Here is a 21685-nt window from a genome sequence, read left to right as displayed (position 1 = left end):
AGGTGTCTGGCAGTACAGTGTTTGATGTATTTCTGTGTCACCTTGCTCATAAATCACAGCTGGGGCTAGATCCTAAAAATGTGGCTCTCTGCTGCCCTCTACTTTGTCTACTGAATGTTACTAGTACTACAAGCAGCAATGCTTAAATGACACTTGTGATATATAGAGGAATATTTATGTTGGAGATATGATCACTAAAGAAAGTAGGTTTTCTGATCATTTTTCACAGTGAAATAATTACATGCTCGGTTTGTTTTACTCTTGTGCTGTTACTTAGATTTATGACATGATCAAGCTTAGTTAATATGGCAAAGACTTCCAATTGCAGAAACAAATCATAGCCAATCACAAACTGCTTTAAATTAGCAGGCGCATAATGAGTGTGCATATCAACATTGCATTTTGTACTCCCGTTTTAACCGAGCCAGCAAAAAACAAATATAGTATGCCTTCGTACAAAACAGTACATAACACATGCACGCGTTTGGGTTTATGTATGTATATATCCTAAGACTACACCCAAAAACTAACACAGATACTGGGAATCTATTCTAGAATCTAGTAAAAGCAAAATTTAGGTTCAAGTACAATTCATTTAGAATGTTTGTCACGTAGAAGGATCATTGTGTTCAACATTCAAGTATACAGATAACAAGATGAATGCATCACTTGCTTGTTGCATTCTGACTTAATAAAAAAAACGAGCTTCTTTTATGTAAAGCCTAACCCCAGGCAATGCAAAATAATTATCCTCTTTCCCAACCTAAGGCCTCATGCACACAGGATGTTATAAATACGCTGCTCCTCTTGGCAGTTTTTTTTTTCTGCTAAAACGCTGCTACTCCTGGATGCACTGACAGTGGGTTTTTGTTACAGCTTCTAAAGACCCCTGCCACTAAAAGCTTCTAAAAGTCTGTGTGCATGGACACATAGGATAATATGAAGGGAAGTTTAGAAGCTGTAAAGAAAAAAAAAAAACGCCTGATGCCCCTGAGAGTGTCTGCAAAAACGCCGCGTGCATGAGGCCTAAAGAGTCTATTGCCTATTTTGTCTAGGGAATAGACGGCACACATTAATGTACAGTTTAATCCATGGCCCTGCAATCATCCTTCCTATCCATTCTGCTTGTAATGACTGGTCCCATGAAGCTGCTCTTCTTGCCAGTTTCTTCAGTGCCCACTCACATTCTGCAGATGGAGACTGCGGGTTAAGGTATTGGTGTATGCTAGCTCATCCCCTAGACAAAATTTGCAGCATGGGGAGGGCAATTTTAGTTATCTTAATTATACAGTACAGGACACAGGCTGGATATCCATGGATGCTGAGTTATAGGCTGGTGCTTCCAGGTGATTGGACACTGGCAGTTTGCTCAGCATGCCCCCTAGGCGTTCTCCTATAATCCCACCCCACTTCTAGTGTCCTTTGGTGATTACCATATTGTCTCTTATGGAGAAATTTTCTGTACTTAAAGGAGAAGTATAGCCAAAGTTCTTTTGGCCCTACTTCTCCTATGGATTACCGGAGTGCAATTTGTTCTGCACTCTTGTGGCCTATTTTCAGCTAACAGAGGGCTAAAGCCTGCTGTTGGCCGATGTTGCAGAGCTGCTGCAGGCTATGGAACAGTCCCAACCCTATGGTCTGGATCAACCTGAGAAGTTTACCAGCAGCCGCTCCTACCCTATTCACAGTCCAGCACTCCAGTGACAGTCACTGGCTCTCTCTCTGCTCTGTGAATACTGAGAACTGAGCGATCAGCGGTCTTTGATTGGTCAGTTCTCAGTGTAGAGGCAGCGGGGGATAGATGCAGCATCAGATAGATGCTGCATTCACCTGGGTGAATATAATTTATTTTATTTTTTTTGCTAAACCCATACTTCTCTTTTAACTAGTTTCTTACTTATTTCGATTCCTTCAGTCAACCCGTCACTACTGTTTACTATAACAATAGAAGGACTTACACAGTGGTGAGGGATTATAGGTCTATGAAAATCCAGTGTGTGTCCTCTACTGTACAAATAAGGTAAATTAAATTGCCCATACCCCCATAAAGTTGAAGAGTTTAGTGCTAATTTTGTCAAGGGATGAGCAATTTGCAGGTAAGTCAATAGGAGAGCCAGTATGGCTAAATTATGTGTGTGTATATATATATATATATATATATATATATACTGTGTATATATAGTGTCTGTACATACACATCTGTGCAGAATACGATGAATAAAGCTGAACTCCAGGCAGATTAATTAGAAAAACTAATAACTCCCATTAAATATAGTGTTTAAAAAAAATGACACATCTGCACTTAGTCCGGGAGAGCGAGGGGAAGAAGCTGGCCAGTTAATGTCCTGCATGCACATGTGCTGACAAGGACTGGCTCATCAGTCTTTTGCTGTTCCTTAACTGTCAAATCACAAGCTGGGGGCAAGAAGGTGATTTACTTGTGTTGCTTAGCTACATTTGAAAAAAAGTCAGATCACCAGGCTAGCTATGCATACTGGCAGGACTGGATAAATCTCTGAACTGGTTGGACAGAAATACAAAATCCCAATGGAGGTAATATGGCTTTAATATATGCATTTCAATGGTGTGTTCATCTATTTGCCTGAAGTTCAGCTTTAGAACTGAATACTGTTTTCATTTCGGATGACGGTCCTATAGCTAAATTCCAGGCAGAAATGCAGTACATAGATAAAATAGGTATATAGGTATAAGGGTGCTGTTTTATCTACCAAAGGGTGTCTATTTCTGTTCATTCATTGCTTTTTTTTTTATGTTTTTGTTTTTTATTGAAGGTTTTATCATGTTACACGTAGAACTGACAAACAACACTTACCAAAATGACATACAACCCTGCTGCAGTACGTTTTACCGATTGAATAGCAGTACAGGGTAAATCATCCAAAACCAAACACATTGCAAATAAACACTGTTGGCATCATAAATCCCAAGAAAGGGCGAGACTGTTCTGGCACTACGGCAAAGTTGTCCATGTACTAAACATTCCTAAAATATGCAGTGCTCTGACAAACCGCACAGCCCTGTCTGGCAGGGCAGAAAACCTGTTTTTTTCTCTGATGCAATTAAGCAGCAATTATAGGTCATGTCCCAACCCCCTCCCAATGACTGGACAGTAAAAGGGGAAGTGGCATACTGATGTTCTTATCTGATATTATACTCTCTCCTCCTATAAGCATTTTACTTGTTAGCACAACTAATTTATTCCCAGTGTTGCCCTTCCCTCTCTCAGACTGAGCTGTGTTGTATTGGTGACTGAAAGAGACTAGTACCAAGTCAGGTTCAGGTGCTGGTTACTGCCACCACTGTGAACAGCATAGCAGGGGAGGGAGATCAGTGAACTTCCATTCACTGATCTCCCATTTATGCTAATGACCAAGCAGCGGTGTGTAAATTGTCACTCCAGGTCTTGGTGTCACTGGCTGGAGAAGAAGTGAATGAGAGTGCAGATTGCACTTCATTAGCTTTATTGGAGGACAGGCAAACCATCAGGGGTCTTTTAGACCCCTTTTGTCCCATTTAAAGATGGCCTATAAACAAAAAATGCATCACATAGAGCAGGGGTTAAAATTTCAAGTCCAGACCTACTAGCTGGTCACAAAACTTACTCTCCACCAGTTGCCCCACCCAACCTTGCCCAGGTCCGCCCCCCCCCAACCACGCCCCCTTAAAGCTTATGAAATTACAAAATATAAAACTGTACACAGTAATGTATATCCCAGCTCCCCTGTACTCCATTATAGTGATATAACATGTATACAGTAATGTATATCCCCCCTCCCCTGTACTCCATTATAGTGATATGACATGTATACAGTAATATATATCCCAGCTCCCCTGTACTCCATTATAGTGATATAACATGTATATCCCAGCTCCCCTGTACTCCATTATAGTGATATGACATGTATACAGTAATGTATATCCCCCCTCCCCTGTACTCCATTATAGTGATATAACATGTATACAGTAATGTATATCCCCCCTCCCCTGTACTCCATTATAGTGATATGACATGTATACAGTAATATATATCCCAGCTCCCCTGTACTCCATTATAGTGATATAACATGTATATCCCAGCTCCCCTGTACTCCATTATAGTGATATGACATGTATACAGTAATGTATATCCCAGCTCCCCTGTACTCCATTATAGTGATGACATGTATACAGTAATGTATATCCCCCCTCCCCTGTACTCCATTATAGTGATATGACATGTATACAGTAATATATAGCCCAGCTCCCCTGTACTCCATTATAGTGATATAACATGTATACAGTAATGTATATCCCAGCTCCCCTGTACTCCATTATAGTGATATGACATGTATACAGTAATCATTACTGTATACATGTCATCACTATAATGGAGTACAGGGGAGCTGGGATATACATTACTGTATACATGTTATATCACTATAATGGAGTACAGGGGAGCTGGGACATACATTACTGTATACATGTCATATCACTATAATGGAGTACAGGGGAGGGGGGATATACATTACTGTATACATGTTATATCACTATAATGGAGTACAGTGGAGCTGTGATATCTATTACTGAGCTCCCCTGGGATATACATTACTGAGTAATGTATATCCCAGCTCCCCTGTACTCCATTGTAGTGATAAGACATGTATACAGTACTTACTCCTAGTCCCTCAGAGTCCCCCGCGGCGGTTGAGAGAGTGTCTCCTCTTAGTGGAGGAGAGCGGACCTCTCCTGCGCCTGTCCCTTCAGCGGCGGTGCCGCAGAAGCCGGAAACCGGAAGTTGTAAACCGGAACTCGGCTTCACAATGAGGCTTGGAGCGCAGGTGCAGTCACTCCATGCCTTATCTGTGCTCGCCGCTCGCCACAGAGGAATTACTTCTCGCATTGGGCGAGCGGCTTTTTCAAGCCCTGACATAGGGGATTTTTTTGTCCCCTATGTGACAGTAAAAAAGTTTAGTAAAAAACAAAATGTTTGAACGTCAATGCACATATTGGAGGCTCCTACACATGCTACATATCGCTGTGCACACCAGAAAGCAATAACTCTAGGCCAATTATTCATGGATAACTCTAAACTGATGAGCTGTTTGGGGTTTTAAAAGCGTCACCTGTGGAAAATTTAGTGTACTGAAGTTTCACTGTTGCATACAATTTTACTGCTTGACATGTTGGGTATCCATATACTTGGCACAGCTTCATAGTTTGTTTACCAAAACTTGGATAATATATTGCGTTTGTATACACTAAAATTCAATAGTGTATTTTCAACTGAAATTTTGCATTTCATAAACTGTTGTGCTAATATTCTGAGACATAAAAAAATATTTTATTCTCTAGGGTGTCTGCTTTCATACAATATATAATGATTAGGGGGGTTTACATAATCTTCAGGCCTAAAATTATATTAAGTTCACCTTAAGAAACATGTTACACCCATATTAGGGTGTAATCTGTAACATGTTCCAGCTCCTGCTCCACTACCCCTACCCCTGATCTCTTTTCCCTGTGACAGTAGGTGGGGAATCCTCTCTCCCTACAGACGCTGTCACATTTAAAATCACTGTAGCTGTTTGGGGCTCTGTGTGCATGAGATGTGTCATCCATTGACCGAGATCTGTGAATAAATGCATTACAACTCCTGTCTGCCACTGTGGCAGACATACTTGTAGTTCTCAGTGCTGAAGTTGCCCTTATATTTCTTTTACTCTTCCTTCAGCTCTCTAACTTAAAGCCTTTGCAGAGGTACAGGAAGAAAGCTGAAGGGAGTGTACAAAAATACTTGCACAGTTTTCTCTGCAAAAATTATGTCTTTATTTTTCCCAAAAATTGAGCTTCACCTTTAAACATGGATGCAAAAAATGCACAAACGGCTCTGGCAGTGATGCATTAATGAAAACAAGCTACATTCAATTGTGTCCTTTATATCTGCCTGGAACTCAGCTTTTTCCATCCTAGCATTGCCTTAAGAGTACTGTAACAGCAGTAGGGAAACCTATGCAGCGTACAGGAGAACTTCAGCATCTGCAGAGGATTGAATCCTGCTTTCACCAATACAGAATAATGTTTTTTAGACCACTGTGGACTAATGGTATTGTAATCGATAATAATGTGAATATTGCTGGTCTCTGCTGTGAAGTGAAGAGATGGCACAGTTTTCCATGTGTTATTCTAATTGATTGCCACAATAGTCACTTCAGCTTTGGCCTTTTTCCAGCCATTACAGTTGCTAAAAGAAAATTAACCTCCTTTTTGTTTGACACTATAGTAAGAAAAAAGGTAATTTCTCACAATTTTATGTTACATTTTCTTTTTCAGATTGCTACTACTGTCCTTAATGATGATGACATAGGTGACAGCTGCCATGAAGGATTTCTCAGCAAGTAATATTAAATATATTTCTGCTTACAAATTTAGCTTACTTTGCAAAATTGGTCTTCCTTTGTTCATCTAATAAAAGAAAAGTATAACTGCTAATGCTATAAGATTAGAATGTTAGAAGGTTAGAATATGACACCAAAACTTGATTGTTTGACAGAACCAAGAGTTTTTTTCTTTTCGTTTCTTAAAATGAGCACCCACAAAGTTTGAAATTAGCTGCAAGCATTATTGAAATCTATTTACCTTTTTTTCTGTATGTAAATACATTATCTCCAGTTAGCATTGTTCTACTTAGTGTCATTTTTAGTAGCACTGATGTGGAATCTCATTCTAATGACAGTGACAGAGTCTGCTGTTGCCAGTTATGAGATTTATTTTAATACATCCTCCTTAGCAGTACATATTCATCTTGAATTCACTCAACCATCAGGAGTCCTGTGTACTGTAAGTTTCAAGCTGTTCTAGTTTGAGCATACACATCACTGAGGACACTCCTTGCACCAGTACATCAGCTCTGGGCCAGTCAACACGAGACATAGAGGAGTGAATCACCTTTTACTCAAAAGATGAAAATGAACAGCTGGGGGAAGATTAGGTGAACCTGTCAGCATTGATCACTCATGCAAAACCGGGAGCAGGGTATTTTTCATTTTCCAGCTACCAAATACTACCAGCCAGGTTAAGGGAGAATATTGCTATAAGTGTAGAACCTGTGCTGGCAGTTATTGCTTGCAACTGTTTGGTTTTATCTTGTGACATATCCTCAGATATTCCCTTTAAATGAGTTGAGAAAGGTTTCATTCTCTGTTAGGTTTTTATTGCTGTTTGTGTCCCTACATAGGGTATTGGATTTGACTTTCCATCTTAGTGACTGTTGTTCCTGCAACAAAAAGTGAAAGCAAACAAATCATTTTAGAAATGCTCCTGGAACAGGAGATGAGAGGGAATCTCCCACTGGAGACGCCTCTTTTACTGTTAACTGTAAAAGGTGACAATTCCCCTTTATTTCCTGCTGTCTTTAAAAGACAGGAAATGATGGAAGATCTCCCTAGCAGGAACACAGAATGCAATAAAGAAGCAGTTTCTAAACTTGCTCTTCTCGTTACAAAACTTTTGGCTGGAGTTTTACTTTAAATAAAATGCAGGCACCTTGCTTAGTGACAGTGTCTGTGTAAAGCCCACCCCCAAAACCCTTATAATTGATGCCTCTTGCGGTGCTTCCAAAATGGGGGAGCATGTGATCTCATCCCACGATGCAGCCCACTGGCCTAGCAACAACCTGCTAGACCTGAGTACCGTTACAACATAGCAGGGGTGACATCACCACTCAAAGCTCTAGCACTGAATATTTTGGTGGCAGCTGTGATGGAGGAAAGAAAAGCGGGGGAGCACTGGAGAGCTGTGTAAAGGTTTGATGAATGGGCTTTACACAGATACTGTAGCTTTGTTCTGAGATGGAATTATGGTAAGGTCGCTTTAAAATCAATATGATTTAAATAATTATGTACAGTACATCTCTGGAATACATGCACATTGTGGTCGATTTACTAAAACTGAAGAGTACAAAATCTGGTACAGCTGTGCATGGTAGCTTGCTCCCTTCACACCTAGGCTTTTCTAAAAATACCATCTTGAAAACCTCTCTATCAAAATAACTAGGTGTTTTTTTGTTTTGTTTTTTGCGGCTGGATACATATATACAACCAAACATTTAACTTATATTTCTGCGAAGTTTTACAGTCCCTTTCATGTGTATTGTTTAATAATCGTTTTCTTGTGTTGCAATGTTACTTTTTGTGTCTGAAAATTATTCATGATTTAAACTTGTTATTTTAAAGTATATAAGTAAAGTGGTTCTTCACCCTAGAAACAAAAAAATTTAAAGTCAGCAGCTACAAATACTGTAGCTGCTGACTTTTATTAATAGGACACTTGCCTGTCAAGGGATCTCACCTGAGCCGACTCATCTGGTTACCAGCATCTTTAGTGTGGGAAGCCGATTGTGACTTCACAGCTGGCTTTCCACTGCGCATGTGCGAGCCATGCTGCGCTTTGTGAATGGTCCCACAATTTTCTGGAACCTGTGACATGCCTCAGAAGGCTTAGAGGGAAAGAGAAGGGGGAGGGGCCAACGTTCGCTTGGATCGCTGCGGCGATCTGACCGGTGGTGGTTACCTGTCAAGACCAGGAACCCGCTACCACCAAAAAAATGGTAAAGCGCCAAAACTCAAAGTGGTTGTAAAGGCTCAAGGTTTTTTTTTACCTTCATGCTTTCTATGCATGAAGGTAGAATACCTGTGTGTAGCAGTCCCCCCCCCCCCCCCCCAATACCAATGGCTTCCGCTGCTGTCAATCACAGCCAGTGAGCTAATGAAAGAGAGGGGGCGTGGCCGAGTCTCTGTGTCTAAATGGACAAGTAGAGCATGGACTCAGAAATCAGCCTGCTTGGATTCCCCAATAGCAAGCTGCTCGCTCTAGGGGCACTAGACAGGAGGGAGGAGCCAGGAGCACCTGCAGGGGACCAGAGAAGAGGAGGATCAGGGCTGCTTTGTGCAAAACCACTGCACAGAGCAGGTAGGTATAGCATGTTTGTTATTTTCTTTAAAAGAAAAATGACCTTTTTTATGACGATTGAAAAGTGAAAGCTTGTGAACTGCTATGTGAGTGATGAATACTACTAAGTGCTAATTGTGAAACGCCTGCACCTAACACATACTCATTCTAGTTTGCCAAACCAATACTATTTACCAAAATGTGCCGCCCTTCACTTGAAATTGCTCAAAATAAATAATATGTGCATCCAATTGCTACTAGTTATAATGCATATTAAAATAAATGAATGTCAATTTCCAAAAGCAATGTCCATATAATTGTCAAAAACAGTCCATATATGAACGTCTTCAAACTTGCATAGTTCACTATGGAATAAAATATCCCGTGCTTCTTAATTGATTTTTTGTTTTAAAAAAACTTGCATTAGTGTGCTCCCCCACCTGTTGTGCTCTCACCTCAAGTATATAACCAAACTGTTAAGTAAGGTCATATAACGCTTGTGTCCCTTTAAATGGGGCAAAGTATGGATGGGGTGGTATCTTGCTGTTTGGGGTCCTCCTCCACTCAATCGATGGGCTCCCCTTCCATGGTGGTTGATATAGAGGAATGAATCAAGTATAGTGTATTATCCTTTAAAACCATTTTATTAATAAAAGTAATGCACTCACATATACTCTGTATATAAACCGCTTTGTGCACAAAATGTGTCCTCCAGATTTTTTTTCAGTGGTGAAAATCCTAAAATTGACAGCTGTGTAAGTATGGAACCATCGAGCGGCCTGACATCAAAGCCCCTCCCCTACGTGTTACACTAACGGTCACGCGGTTTCATCAGGGAAAATTATATTTATTTTGAGCAATTTTAAGTGAAGCACGGCACATTTTGGTAAATACCTTTTTAATGTCATTTTGAGGAGGGGGGAGGTGGCATACAAGTGGAACTTGCCCTTTTGGGTCAAGTTCTCCTTTAACTGTTGAACTAACAGGTCATAGCGTGATGCATATACAGATCACTGGATTGGATGACAATTTAATATCTATGAGCTACTTAAGGTCACTGCTTTCTGAGATGTTTTGCTACCTGAAGTCACAAGGGTTTCTGTTATCTTGTAGTGCTTACAGAGCCACTGTGAATAATAAGTGTTTAATGTAATTCTTTACCTAGTCACAAGTAAAGAAAATAAATGCGCGGTGTGGAAGCTGACGCCTTATATTGCTTGCTTTCTTACCCTTCCTGTGTTCCCCCACCTATCAATTCAGCAATTTTCAGCTACATCTTGTTTGCATGCACTTGCTCCAGCAGCTACTTGTGTGTCTGCACAGCTGCTTGTGTTTTCTACCAGGGGCATATGGGACAGGGTGATAAGGCAGGAGCAGAATTTGAGTCATCCCGTAACAGGTAGTGTGTGAGTAAAAACTGAAAATAGCATTTTGGAAGCAGGCAGGAGGCAAATAACTTGTCACCATGATTACCCATGGTGTTCCTTTTCCATATTACTGACTTACTACAGTATGTTCTCCACTGTTGAGGTAGCCATCTTGGTAGAAGCATAGTTTTGCTTTTTCTTGTCAGAGCCTCTATCAATGAGAACGGTGAGCTGCACAGTAATTTGTACTGCAAATCACCTGGTACTAGAAGTCACAGGCAGCAGTGCCTTAGATCTCTTACCTTAGATATACAGCTTTGAGCTTGTATTTCAGGAGGAATTCAAGACAAAATGTTCATTTTTCTGGGTACTGCTTGGGCACAAAAAACATTTCTAGATGTTTCCTAGAACATAGCAAATCTGGAGTTCATGTGCATGTTTTTAATGATGTATGTTTTGTGTTGTTTTCTTAACAGTGCCATCAGCTCACATTTGCAAACATGTGGCTGCTCTGTGGTGGTGGGTAGCAGCGCAGAAAAAGTGAATAAGGTAACTTAACTGAGTGACTTATAGATGATCACATAAAATAAATGAATGTAAAATGCATTCAAGAAAATCAATCAAGATGTTTTTGTGCTACCAGAGCAGTTTCACTGTGATTTGGCTCCATGGAATATGTTAACCACATACAAAATTGCATCAAGGTTGCATTACATGATCACACTGAAAGTCGTATTGGAATCAAGTTGCAGTATTGTGAACCAAGCCCTAATGTCCATCTCTTTAGTTGTTTGTGAATAAAAAGAAGACAACTTGAGTTACACAGATCATTTTTGTGTTTACATCGATCATTGCAGTTATTTTATTGTGGGAAAACAGTCATCTTGTGTTTATACTGACTTGTGACTTTAACTTCTTAAAAATGCAAACTTAAAGGCCAGTTCTGACACTTATCATATGTCTCTCATATGTAAAATTCAGCAATGTTTTTGTTAGAAAACTACTTAGAACCTGCAAACATTATATATTTTATAAAAGCAAATCCTCTGGAGAATTATGTAATGGCTGTTGCACTTTTTTTATGTCACATGACATATACGCAGCAGTTTTTCAAATATACATTTTCAGGAAAATATACACTTTAATAAATTTTAGTTCACACATGCAAAATATACAGTGCCTTGAAAAAGTATTCATACCCCTTGCAATTTTCCACATTTTGTCATGTTACTACCAAAAACGTAAATGTATTTTATTGGATTTTATGTGATAGACCAACACAAAGTGGCACATAATTGTAAAGTGGAAGGAAAATGATAAATGGTTTTCAAAATGTTTTACAAATATCTGAAAAGTGTGTCGTGCATTTGTATTCAGCCCCCCTGAATCAATACTTTGAAGAACCACCTTTCTCTACAATTACAGCTGCAAATCTTTTTGGGGATGTCTCTACCAGCTTTGCACATCTAGAGATTGAAACGTTTGCCCATTCTTTGCAAAATAGCTCAAGCTCTGTCAGATTGGATAGGGAGCGTCTATTTTCAAGTTTTGCCACAGATTCTCAATTGGAATTAGGTCTGGACTTTGACTGGGCCATTTTAACACATGAATTTGCTTTGATCAAAACCGTTCCATTGTAGCTCTGGCTGTACATTTAGGGGTGTTGTCTGGCTGGAAGGTGAACCTCCACCCCAGTCTCAAGTCTTTTGCCGACTCTTAACAGGTTTTCTTCTAAGATTGCCCTGTATTTGGCTCCATCCATCTTCTCATCAACTCTGAGCAGCTTCCCTGTCCCTGCTGAAGAAAAGCATCCCCACACCATGATGCTGCAACCACCACATTTCACAGTAGGGATGGTGTTCAGGGTGATATGCAGTGTTAGTTTTCCACCACACATAGCGTTTTGCTTTTAGGCCAAAAAGTTCAATTTTGGTCTCATCTGGCTAGAGCACCTTCTTCCACATGTTTGCTGTGTCCCCCACATGGCTTCTCGCAAATTGAAAACGGGACTTCTTATGGCTTTCTTTCAACAATGGCTTTCTTCTTGCCACTCTTCCATAAAGGCCAGATTTGTGGAGTGCACAACTAATAGTTTTCCTGTGGACAGATTCTTCTACATGAGCTGTGGATTTCTGGAGCACCTCCGGAGTTACCATGAGCCTCGTGGCTGCTTCTCTAATTAATGCTCTCCTTGCCTGGCCTGTCAGTTTAGGTGGATGGCCATGTCTTGGTAGGTTGGCAGTTGTGCCATACTCTTTACATTTTTGGATGATGGAGTGAACAGTGCTTCCTGAGATGTTCAAAGCTTGGGATGTTTTTTTTATAACCTTATAACCTAACCCTGCTTTAAACTTCTCCACAACTTTTTGCCTGACCTGTCTGATGTGTTCCTTGGCCTTCATGATGCTGTTTGTTCACTAATGTTCTCTAACAAACCTGAGGGCTTCACAAAACAGCTGTCTTTATATTGAGTTTAAATTACACATACAGTTGTGTTCAAAATAATAGCAGTGTGTTGAAAAAAGTGAATAAAGCTCAAAATCCTAATAGCTTTTATTTCCATACACACAAATGCATTGGGAACACTACACATTCTATTCCAAATCAAAACATGAAGAAAAATATATCAAATTTGTGTTGTTCCTCTAAAAAAATTGAAGAAAAGTGAATATTAGACTGTTCAAAAAAATAGCAGTGTTTGTATTCTTCTTTACAAACTCAAACATTCACTATATAAACTGAAAAATGTTTGAAGATTTTGCTTTCCTTTGAATCACTTAATTAATATTTAGTTGTATAAGCACTGTTTCTGAGAACTGCTGTACATCTGTGTTGCATGGAGTCAACCAACTTCTGGCACCTGTGAACAGGTATTCCAGCCCAGGATGATTGGGCTACATTCCACAGTTCTTCTCTATTTCTTGGTTTTGCCTCAAACTGCATTTTTGATGTCACCCCACAAGTTTTCTATTGGATTAAGATCCGGGGATTGGGCTGGCCACTCCATAATGTCAATCTTGTTGGTCTGGAACCAAGATGTTGCACGTTTACTGGTGTGTTTGGGGTCGTTGTCTTATTGGAACACCAATTTCAAGGGCATTTCCTCTTCAGAATAAGGCAGCATGACCTCTTCAAGTATTCTGATGTATTCAAACTGATCCATGATCCCTGGTATGCGATAAATAGGCCCAACACCGTAGTATGAGAAACATCCCCATATCATGATGCTTGCGCAACCATCCTTCACTGTCTTCACAGTGTACTGTGGCTTGAATTCAGTGTCTGGGGGTCGTCTGACAAACTGTCTCCGGCCACTAGACCCAAAAAGAACAATCTTACTTTCATCAGTCCACAAAATGTTGCGCCATTTCTCTTTAGGCCAGTCAATGTGCTCTTTGGCATATTGTAACCTTTTCAGCACATTTCTTTTTTTCAACAGTGGGACTTTGCGGGGGCTTCTTGCAGATAGCTTGGCTTCACATAGGCGTCTTCTAATTGTAACAGTACTCACAGGTAACTTGACACCTTCTTTGATCTTCCTGGAGCTGATTGTTGGCTGAGTCCTTGCCATTTTGGCTATTCTTCTATCCATTCGAATGGTAGTTTTTCACTTTCTTCCACGTCTTTCTGGTTTTGGTTGCCATTTTAAAGCATTTGCGATCATTTTAGCTGAGCAGCCTATCATTTTCTGCACTTCTTTATATGTTTTCCCCTCTCCAATCAACTTTTTAATCAAGGTACGCTGTTCTTCTGAACAATGTCTAGAACAACCCATTTTTCTCAGAATTTCAGAGAGAAATGCACTGTAACCAGCATGTACAACATTTGCTGCCTTTCTTCCTTAAATAAGGGCAATAATTGCCACCTGTTTTTCAAAGAATGAATGACCTCACTAATAGAACGCCACACTGCTATTATTTTGAACATGCCTCTTTGAATTAATGATTCAATTACACAGAATCAGCAGCATGCATGTTATCACTGTTGGGTCTGTTGGATTTCTATTACTCTACTACACCTGCTAGTAAATTATTTACCATGTAGAAATATCATTTCTACCAAAAACAGTGATTGATCAGGTTAGTGATGTCTGACTGCTATTATTTTGAACACAACTGTAGGTGGAATCTATTTACTAATTAGGTGACTTCTGAAAGCAATTAGTTCCACTAGATTTTAGTTAGGGGTATCAGAGTAATGGGGGCTGAACACAAATGCATGCCACACTTTTCAGATATTTATTTGTAAATAATTTTTAAAAAAATTTACGTTTTTGGTTGTAACATTACAAAATGTGGAAAAGTTCAAGGAGTGTGAATACTTTTTCAAGGTGCTGTAATACCTAATTTTTTGGTAAAATATAAAAAATGTTACACTGAGTAAAGAGATACCTAACATGTTATGTTTCAAATTTGTGTGAGCCTGAGGAATGGCAGCAAAGTATGGTACATTAAATTATCCATAGGCGACACTTTAAAAGTCTTTACTAGTTACCAGTTTGGAGTTAAACAGGGGTTCTGGCACTAGAATTATTGCTCTCACTCTGACATTTGCTGGGATCTACATGTGCGTTTGCATTTGCACAGGAGAACAGGGATGCTTTCATTTTTTTATTTTTTAATTCAATTTATCTTTTATTTAAATGTATTTTTTTACACTGTGTGTTTACATTTTTTGGGGGAACAACTTTATTGCTATTACAAGAGATGAACAGCATCCCTTGGACGCATGGGCAGTGACAGGTACTCTTTACTGAGAGATCTTTTTCATTGCTTGCGATGTAAGTAAAGATGCATTCACACTATAGTGTTTTGTGAATGTGCAAAAACACTTGTCGCGCTTGTGTTGCCATTAATTTCTAATAACACCCCAAATGCGACGAGTATGCATGCATTTTTTGCATTAAAAAATATGCAACAAATATAGTAAAATGCACTAAGCATGATGTTCAAAAAGATGTATGAGCTACTTTTCCAAACAGAGAGCAGCATAGGTTGCCCTATGCATGTAGCGCAACAGTGTGCATCAAAAATGGAAATACGCAATGCCTGATGTCATGCGTCATAGTGTGAATGGGGCCTAAAAGGTTTGTTCATGTGATCCTCTTAAAAGAGAAGGAATAAGGTGATCTGAACTGTGATCCTTACCGTCAGCAAAGATCACATGACTAGGGACTAGGCCTTCAAATATGCCCAACACGAAGACAGCATTTTCTTCAGAAAGGAATTCTTTTTAGGATTTATTTTCCTAAATTAGACAAATAATATCATTTCACTGTAAACGCCTTTTTAAGAAATGCATGATTTTCTTTAATGTTGGTTGAATGAAACAGAAATTTACAGATGCTACAAAGCAGGATGCATGCTTGGCTCAGGGACATTAAAGTATCATTTGTGTGACCATTATACTTCAGAATAAACCCTTTGTTTTTGGAATTTTGTGATGGCAGTGAGACTTCCTTCTGTATTAAGAAGACTCTTTTGTGCTTTCCACTGATTCACTGGAAACGTTCTGGATTCTTTTCACGCACCTCACCATAACCTTTTTGTATTATACCGTCTTGTTGCTCCCCAAGGCATACTGCATTGTTTCCATGAAGTGTAATGCACTGATTTTCGCTAACAAGAGTAAAACCGCTGTATGCAGTTTGGAATAAATGACTGTATAATACTAGGCTTTCTCTGTGCTATGAACCAGCAGTTCTGGATACAGTTGGCTCAGGGGTATAAAGAAAACTTTGCACAGTTCCACCCACTGTGCAAAAATGAAGAATGGACACTAATATGCTGCATGTGCTCTTGAAGCATACCTGGATGTCTGAAACAGTTCTTCTGTGAATCAAGTACTGGAATCGGATACATTCGGAAAGCCATTGGCTAAAATAGATGATACCTGAGCCTCGCTGGATAGCAGAGAAGAAGCCTCGAGGTTTGCCTGTAATGCAGCTGGACCCTGCATAATGGAACTCTGTGCAGTGTTTGTTCTGACCAAGGTGCTTTCCAGTAGGGTGCTATACAGATCCAAGGGGATGGACCCCAGATGTAAGGGGAACTGAGTCTTTGAAGGTCTTTTATGACAGAGCCCTCCTTGATGGGTGAAGGTTAGACTGTTATTCTCAGTCCTGTGTTCGCATTTCACAGTAGATCAGTGGTGTCAGGTGTAGCTGGGCCATTGCGTTTTTCTGGCACTGCAGCTATTCCTGGTGGCGAAGCTGCAATGGACTGCATCCGCTTTATCCTGAACGTGCCTGATCTCGTCTGAACTCAGAAGCTAAGCAGGGTCAGCCCTGGTTACTTCTTGGAGGGGAGACTGCCTGGGAATACCAGGTGCTGTAAGATTTTCCTCTCCAGAGTCTGAGATGGCTGTTTTGAGAAGTATCTTGAGCAGAGGATGCTAGCGCAGGGAAACAGGGACGTGCTATCTATCATCGATCTTAAGGCACTATACATAAGTCTAGATATCCTTCTGTTTCGGATGGGATCAGTCCAATCAGTGGTGGCCTCTCTGCAAGAAATAGATTTTGAGTGTCTATAGTCATCAATGAGACATACAGTCATGGCCAAAAATATTGGCACCCCTGCATTTCTCTCAGATAATGCACCACTTTGCCCAGAAAATTGTTATATTACAAATGTTTAGGCATTCTTATGTTTATTTCTTTTGTTTGTATTGGTATGATACAAAAAAGTGGAGAAAAGAAAAGCCAAATCTGACACATTTCATGCAAAACCCCAAAAATGGACTGGACAAAATAATTGCCCCCTTCACAAAATTGTAATAAATAATTGCAATCTAAGTTTGTGATGCTGCTGTAATTTGTAATTTAAACTCCCCTATATCAATTAACTGTTCCTATATCCATTGTGCACAACATTTTCAAGAATTTTACAGCCCATGGCACTGTAGCTAATCTCCCAGAACATGGACGAAATAGAAAAACTTGATCAAAGATTGCAACGAAGGATTGTTCGAATGGTGTATAAAGAACCTTGATCAACGGCCAGACAAATTTAAACTGACCTTCAGGCAGGGGTTACAACTGTGTCAGCTCACACTATAAATGTTTCTCCATTTTTTTTTGTGTCGAACAAAAGAAATAAACCTGAGAATGCCTAAACATTTGTAATTCCAACAGTTCTCTGGGCAAAGTGGTGCATTATCTGACAGAAATGCAGGGGTGCCAATATTTTAGCTATGACTGTATCTTTGTTTGCCAGTAATTTCTGGCTAATCAAGGGTTTCTGCGATTGGCAGTAAAAAAGCTAAATTTTTTTATTTAGAATCCTGCCCTTTGGGCTGGCCACAGCCCCCAAAGTGTTCACAAAGTTCCTAGCCCTGGTGCTGGGCTTGCTGAGGCTACCGCAGAATAGTGCTAGCCCAAGAGAGCTTGGTACACTGACATTTTGTATCTGGCAGGGGACACTCCCTGGACACTTCTGGTCTGCCAAGACCTATTATCCTGGGTCCAATAAGGTATCCTGCTTTACAATCACTAGGACTGAAGGGCTATTGAAACCCAGGTCTGGAAGGATCGGGGAGGTCTTGGGTCCGGTTTTTTCTGCACTTTTGAGCCCCAGGAAGCTGGTTTCCGGGAGCTTCCATTACAGGACCTGGAAATCATATTTGCCAGGTGTGAAGCCAGTTAGTGGAACCTTCAGACATGTGCTCGAAAGGTTTTTGTCCTTTTTCCAGTCGGGAGGGGAAATGAAATTGGCCTTAAGTACCATTAAGGGTCTGATTTCATCTCAATTTTTTCCCAGAGACGTTTATCGATTCGTACTTCTTGCAGGGTGTCACGGGTGGTCCCATCTGTCAGGCCACCCTTGTGTCCTTGGGACCTGAACTTGGTCTTGGCTGTCCTTGCAGAAACCACCTTTTGCACCAATTCAAGAAACTTAATCCTTTGACTCGGAAGGTGGTTTCTTGAAATACTATCACTTCGACGGGAAGAGTGTCAGAACTGGCAGCTCTTTCATGTAAGGAGCTGTTCTTGGTCTTGCATCATGATAATGTGATGTTGTGTCCTCATCCATCCTCTTGCCTAGAGTGGTTTCTAGTTTTCACTTGAATCAGGACAGTGTCTTGCCTTGCTTTTTTCCTAGTCCACAGTCGGCAGGGAAAAGATTACTGCATATTTTGAATGTAATTCAGGTGGTTAGGATTTATTTGAATTTGGTGGCACAGGTTAAGAATCCTGGTTTGTTCTGCCAGAAGGGCCCAGGAAGAGCAGGCAGCAACTATTTATCATTGGATCCACCAGTTAATTTTTCAAGTCTATGGTTTGAACTAAAAGATCCCACCCTTTCAGGTGAAAGTGCACTCTACCAGGAGTGTGGGGGGCATCTTGGGCTATCCACCATCAGGCGTCAATGGCTCAGGTTTGCAAGGCTGCTACATGGGCTTCAGTTTATACATTCACAAGGTTTTACCAGGTAGATGTCAGAGTTGCAGAGGATTCTGCTTTTGGCTGCAGCATATTACAAACGACTGAGTAAATCCTTTGGGATGGATAGGTGGTAGTTAGTATGGTGTCACCCACCCCTCAGTTTTTCTTTTGCTTTAGGACATCCCCACATAGTTATGAATAGCCTGCTCTGTGTCCCATGATGTTTAATAAAGAAAATTGGATTTTTTTTCTACAAACTTACCTGCAAAATCCATTTCATGGATTACATCATGGGACACAGGTCCCTTTCTGGAGTTTTATTGCTTGCTACAAAAACTGAAGTACTTCCTGTGTTGGAGGGGTTATATAGGGGAGGACTTCCTGTTTCATGTTCATGACATAGTCATGAAAGGACTGTTCTGTGTCCCATGATGTACTCCAAGAAATGGATTTTACAAGTAAGTGTGTAGAAAATATCCAATTTTTGCTATGATGTTACCAAATAAGGAGGTAAAAAGATCACTACAACTTTACACTTTAAGTAGCATATTTCTTTGCCCTGCAGTCACAAGGGTTTGCAATCAGCCAGTTTATAGCCTATACAAATCAATGGCATGTTAACAAACGCCATGGCTGTATGGATGTAAATGTACAAGCAGTTATATGCATACAGGATGGTTGAACAGCTGCCCTCCCACTCAGTGAGCGCATGTAGTTACTCGGATGTGCAGGTACAGGCGTACATCCGCAGCACCTTTCATCATGTCATTGATTAGTAAAAGATGCTGACCCTGGCTGTATGCAGAAACTTGTGACTACCAAGTGCACAAATCCGATTCGTGATATAAAGCCCTCTACGCACCTAATGTCAAAATCGTTTGATTGGAAGGAAACAGTGTGTTGTTGCCACATTTACTTGCTATTGGAGTTGTCTGCTCTTTAATAGAAAAATCGACATAGCTGAATAGAGCTGTTCTGTTCTATCGTGAGCACAAGTTCATGTAAATAACACATTTCTTGTGACAACATCGCTTGTAAAGTTGTATACCAGCAGCGCAGCACTTGATCTCTGCGAAATGTGCTGTTTATAAGAAACGATTTACAAGTGTTCTCACAAAAGAGTGATTTATTTGTCATAGCAATCAAAGCTACACAAGCTGAGGTCTGCTAGACAGGCGAAATGACTCTTCTTGACAACTGTATTTTAGAAATGGTTCTAATAAATGATAGCAGTTTGAAGCAGCCAGCACCCATTCAGATAAATAGGGACATGACAGGCTAGACTTTGTTTAAACTTCAATTACACATTTGTTGTAGATTTTTGTTATTGTTTTCTGGCACACTGTGCTTAAGTGTATTGCTATTCTGTATTTATTTTTCCTTTGGAACTAATAGAACGTGATTGGATAATTCTTTTAGGTAGATTTCACAGAAAGCAGTAGACATGGATTTTGGATATGCCTCCTTTTGTTTGGCTGTCATGTCACCTGGAAGGTCTAAAGAAGCAAAACATGCATCAAATTTCCTATTTCTGTCATTTATCCTCAAAATACTGCACTACATGGAACAAATTACTTCACCCATCTTGGTTAAAATGCCGGTTGACTTATAAATGTCACCAATAACTGCAATCTATAATTTGCAAACATATTGTCATTCTCGCAAACACTGTTCTATTATTTTTTTTTTTCAAGTAGAACCAGTTTAAAAAATTTAATTTTTTTAGTTTGAATTTCCATTCTTAAAGCCCATCCATGGGGAAATTTAAAGAGAAGTATGGCCAAACCTCTTTTGGTCATACTTCTCTTGTGGGACACAGGAGTGCACTTATGAAGCCTATGACCCAGAATCGCCTAAAGCCTGCTGTCAGCTGACGTCACAGAGCCACTCCATGCTCTAGAGCAACGGGTGTCAAACTGGTGACCCTCCAGCTGTTGCCAAACTACAGGTCCCATGAGGCATTGCAAGATTGACAGTTAAAAGCATGACTCCCAAAGGCAGAGGAATGATGGGACTTGTAGTTTCGCAACAGCTGGAGGGCCACCAGTTTGCACCCCTGCTCTAGAGGGATCCCACCAATAATGTTGGGAATCACCCAGATGCCTTACAGGCAGCTAGCTCAGCTTGCCACTGAGAGCCTGACCCAGGTGTTGACAGTCACCACTCTTTGCTTAGAGGAGACGCAAGAACTGGGTGATCAGCAGCAATGTGATCACTCAGTTCTCAAGCTTAAAGTCGGTGGGGGACAGCTGCAACACCAGACTGAAGAGAGAGACCTAATGGCCACACATCCTCTCCCTAGACTTAAGGATCATACCACTGCAGGAGGCGGTAAGAACCTCACACATAGAAACAAGAGGACTTGGAACCTTACTATGAACATGAGTTTGGGTTTGACCATGGGTTTAGGAACTTCTGGCATATAGCTTAGTGTGTATTGTTTTTTGTTTGTTTTTTAATTTTTTTTACTAGAGCAGTCAGCTAGATAGTGGTCAAGATATGATTTCTGGGTGGAATTGTGCATAATCTGGACACAGATTCATTTTAAAAATCAATCAAATGTTTGCATTTTCTGAACAAGCAATGAAAGCATTTTAAAACAAGCCCTCATTCACACCTGTAGCTAAAAGTGTTGTGGTGGAATTCGTATTCAGCATTCGCAACAGAAGTAATAAAATCACAACTACTTTCCCCTTTAGCCCCCATTCACCCCTGAGCATTTTGTAGCTTGAATCTCAAGGCTCTAAAATGCTTAACAAGCCACATCCCATGCTTTTAAGTTGTTCCTGTTCAGCATTCAGGCACCTGTTGCTTAATGCCTGAAGCTTGAAAAGGTACTTAAAGAGGAGCTCCAGTCTCTCACAAAAATTAAAAGTCAGCAGCTACAAATACTGTAGCTGCTGACTTTTAATATAAGGACACTTACCTGTCCAGGGATTCAGAGATGTCATCACCTGAGCCTATTCTTCAATTGGCTTTGGATGCA

At 40.3% G+C, this 21685-nt stretch overlaps 1 protein-coding gene across 4 annotated transcripts in view; it reads left to right on the top strand.

Annotated features, from left to right (window-relative positions):
- C9orf72 (C9orf72-SMCR8 complex subunit) overlaps window positions 1–21685 on the top strand; it is an 81736-nt gene that overhangs the window by 33985 nt on the left and 26066 nt on the right. For 3 of the 4 annotated variants that reach the window (XM_089678052.1, XM_089678055.1, XM_089678054.1), the window contains exons 4-5: window positions 6331–6395; window positions 10790–10862. In XM_089678052.1, the coding sequence (XP_089534178.1) occupies window positions 6331–6395; window positions 10790–10862 (138 nt within the window). Of the gene's footprint in view, window positions 1–6330; window positions 6400–10789; window positions 10863–21685 lie in introns of those variants that run through there. The other variant, XM_089678056.1, reaches the window with a different exon arrangement.

The sequence above is a fragment of the Staurois parvus genome, unplaced genomic scaffold (genome assembly GCF_062004578.1).
Source record: "Staurois parvus isolate SC_StPar_1 unplaced genomic scaffold, SC_StPar_1.0 ptg000198l, whole genome shotgun sequence".
Taxonomy (NCBI): domain Eukaryota; kingdom Metazoa; phylum Chordata; class Amphibia; order Anura; family Ranidae; genus Staurois; species Staurois parvus.
This window is presented reverse-complemented; position numbering and strand designations above follow the sequence as displayed.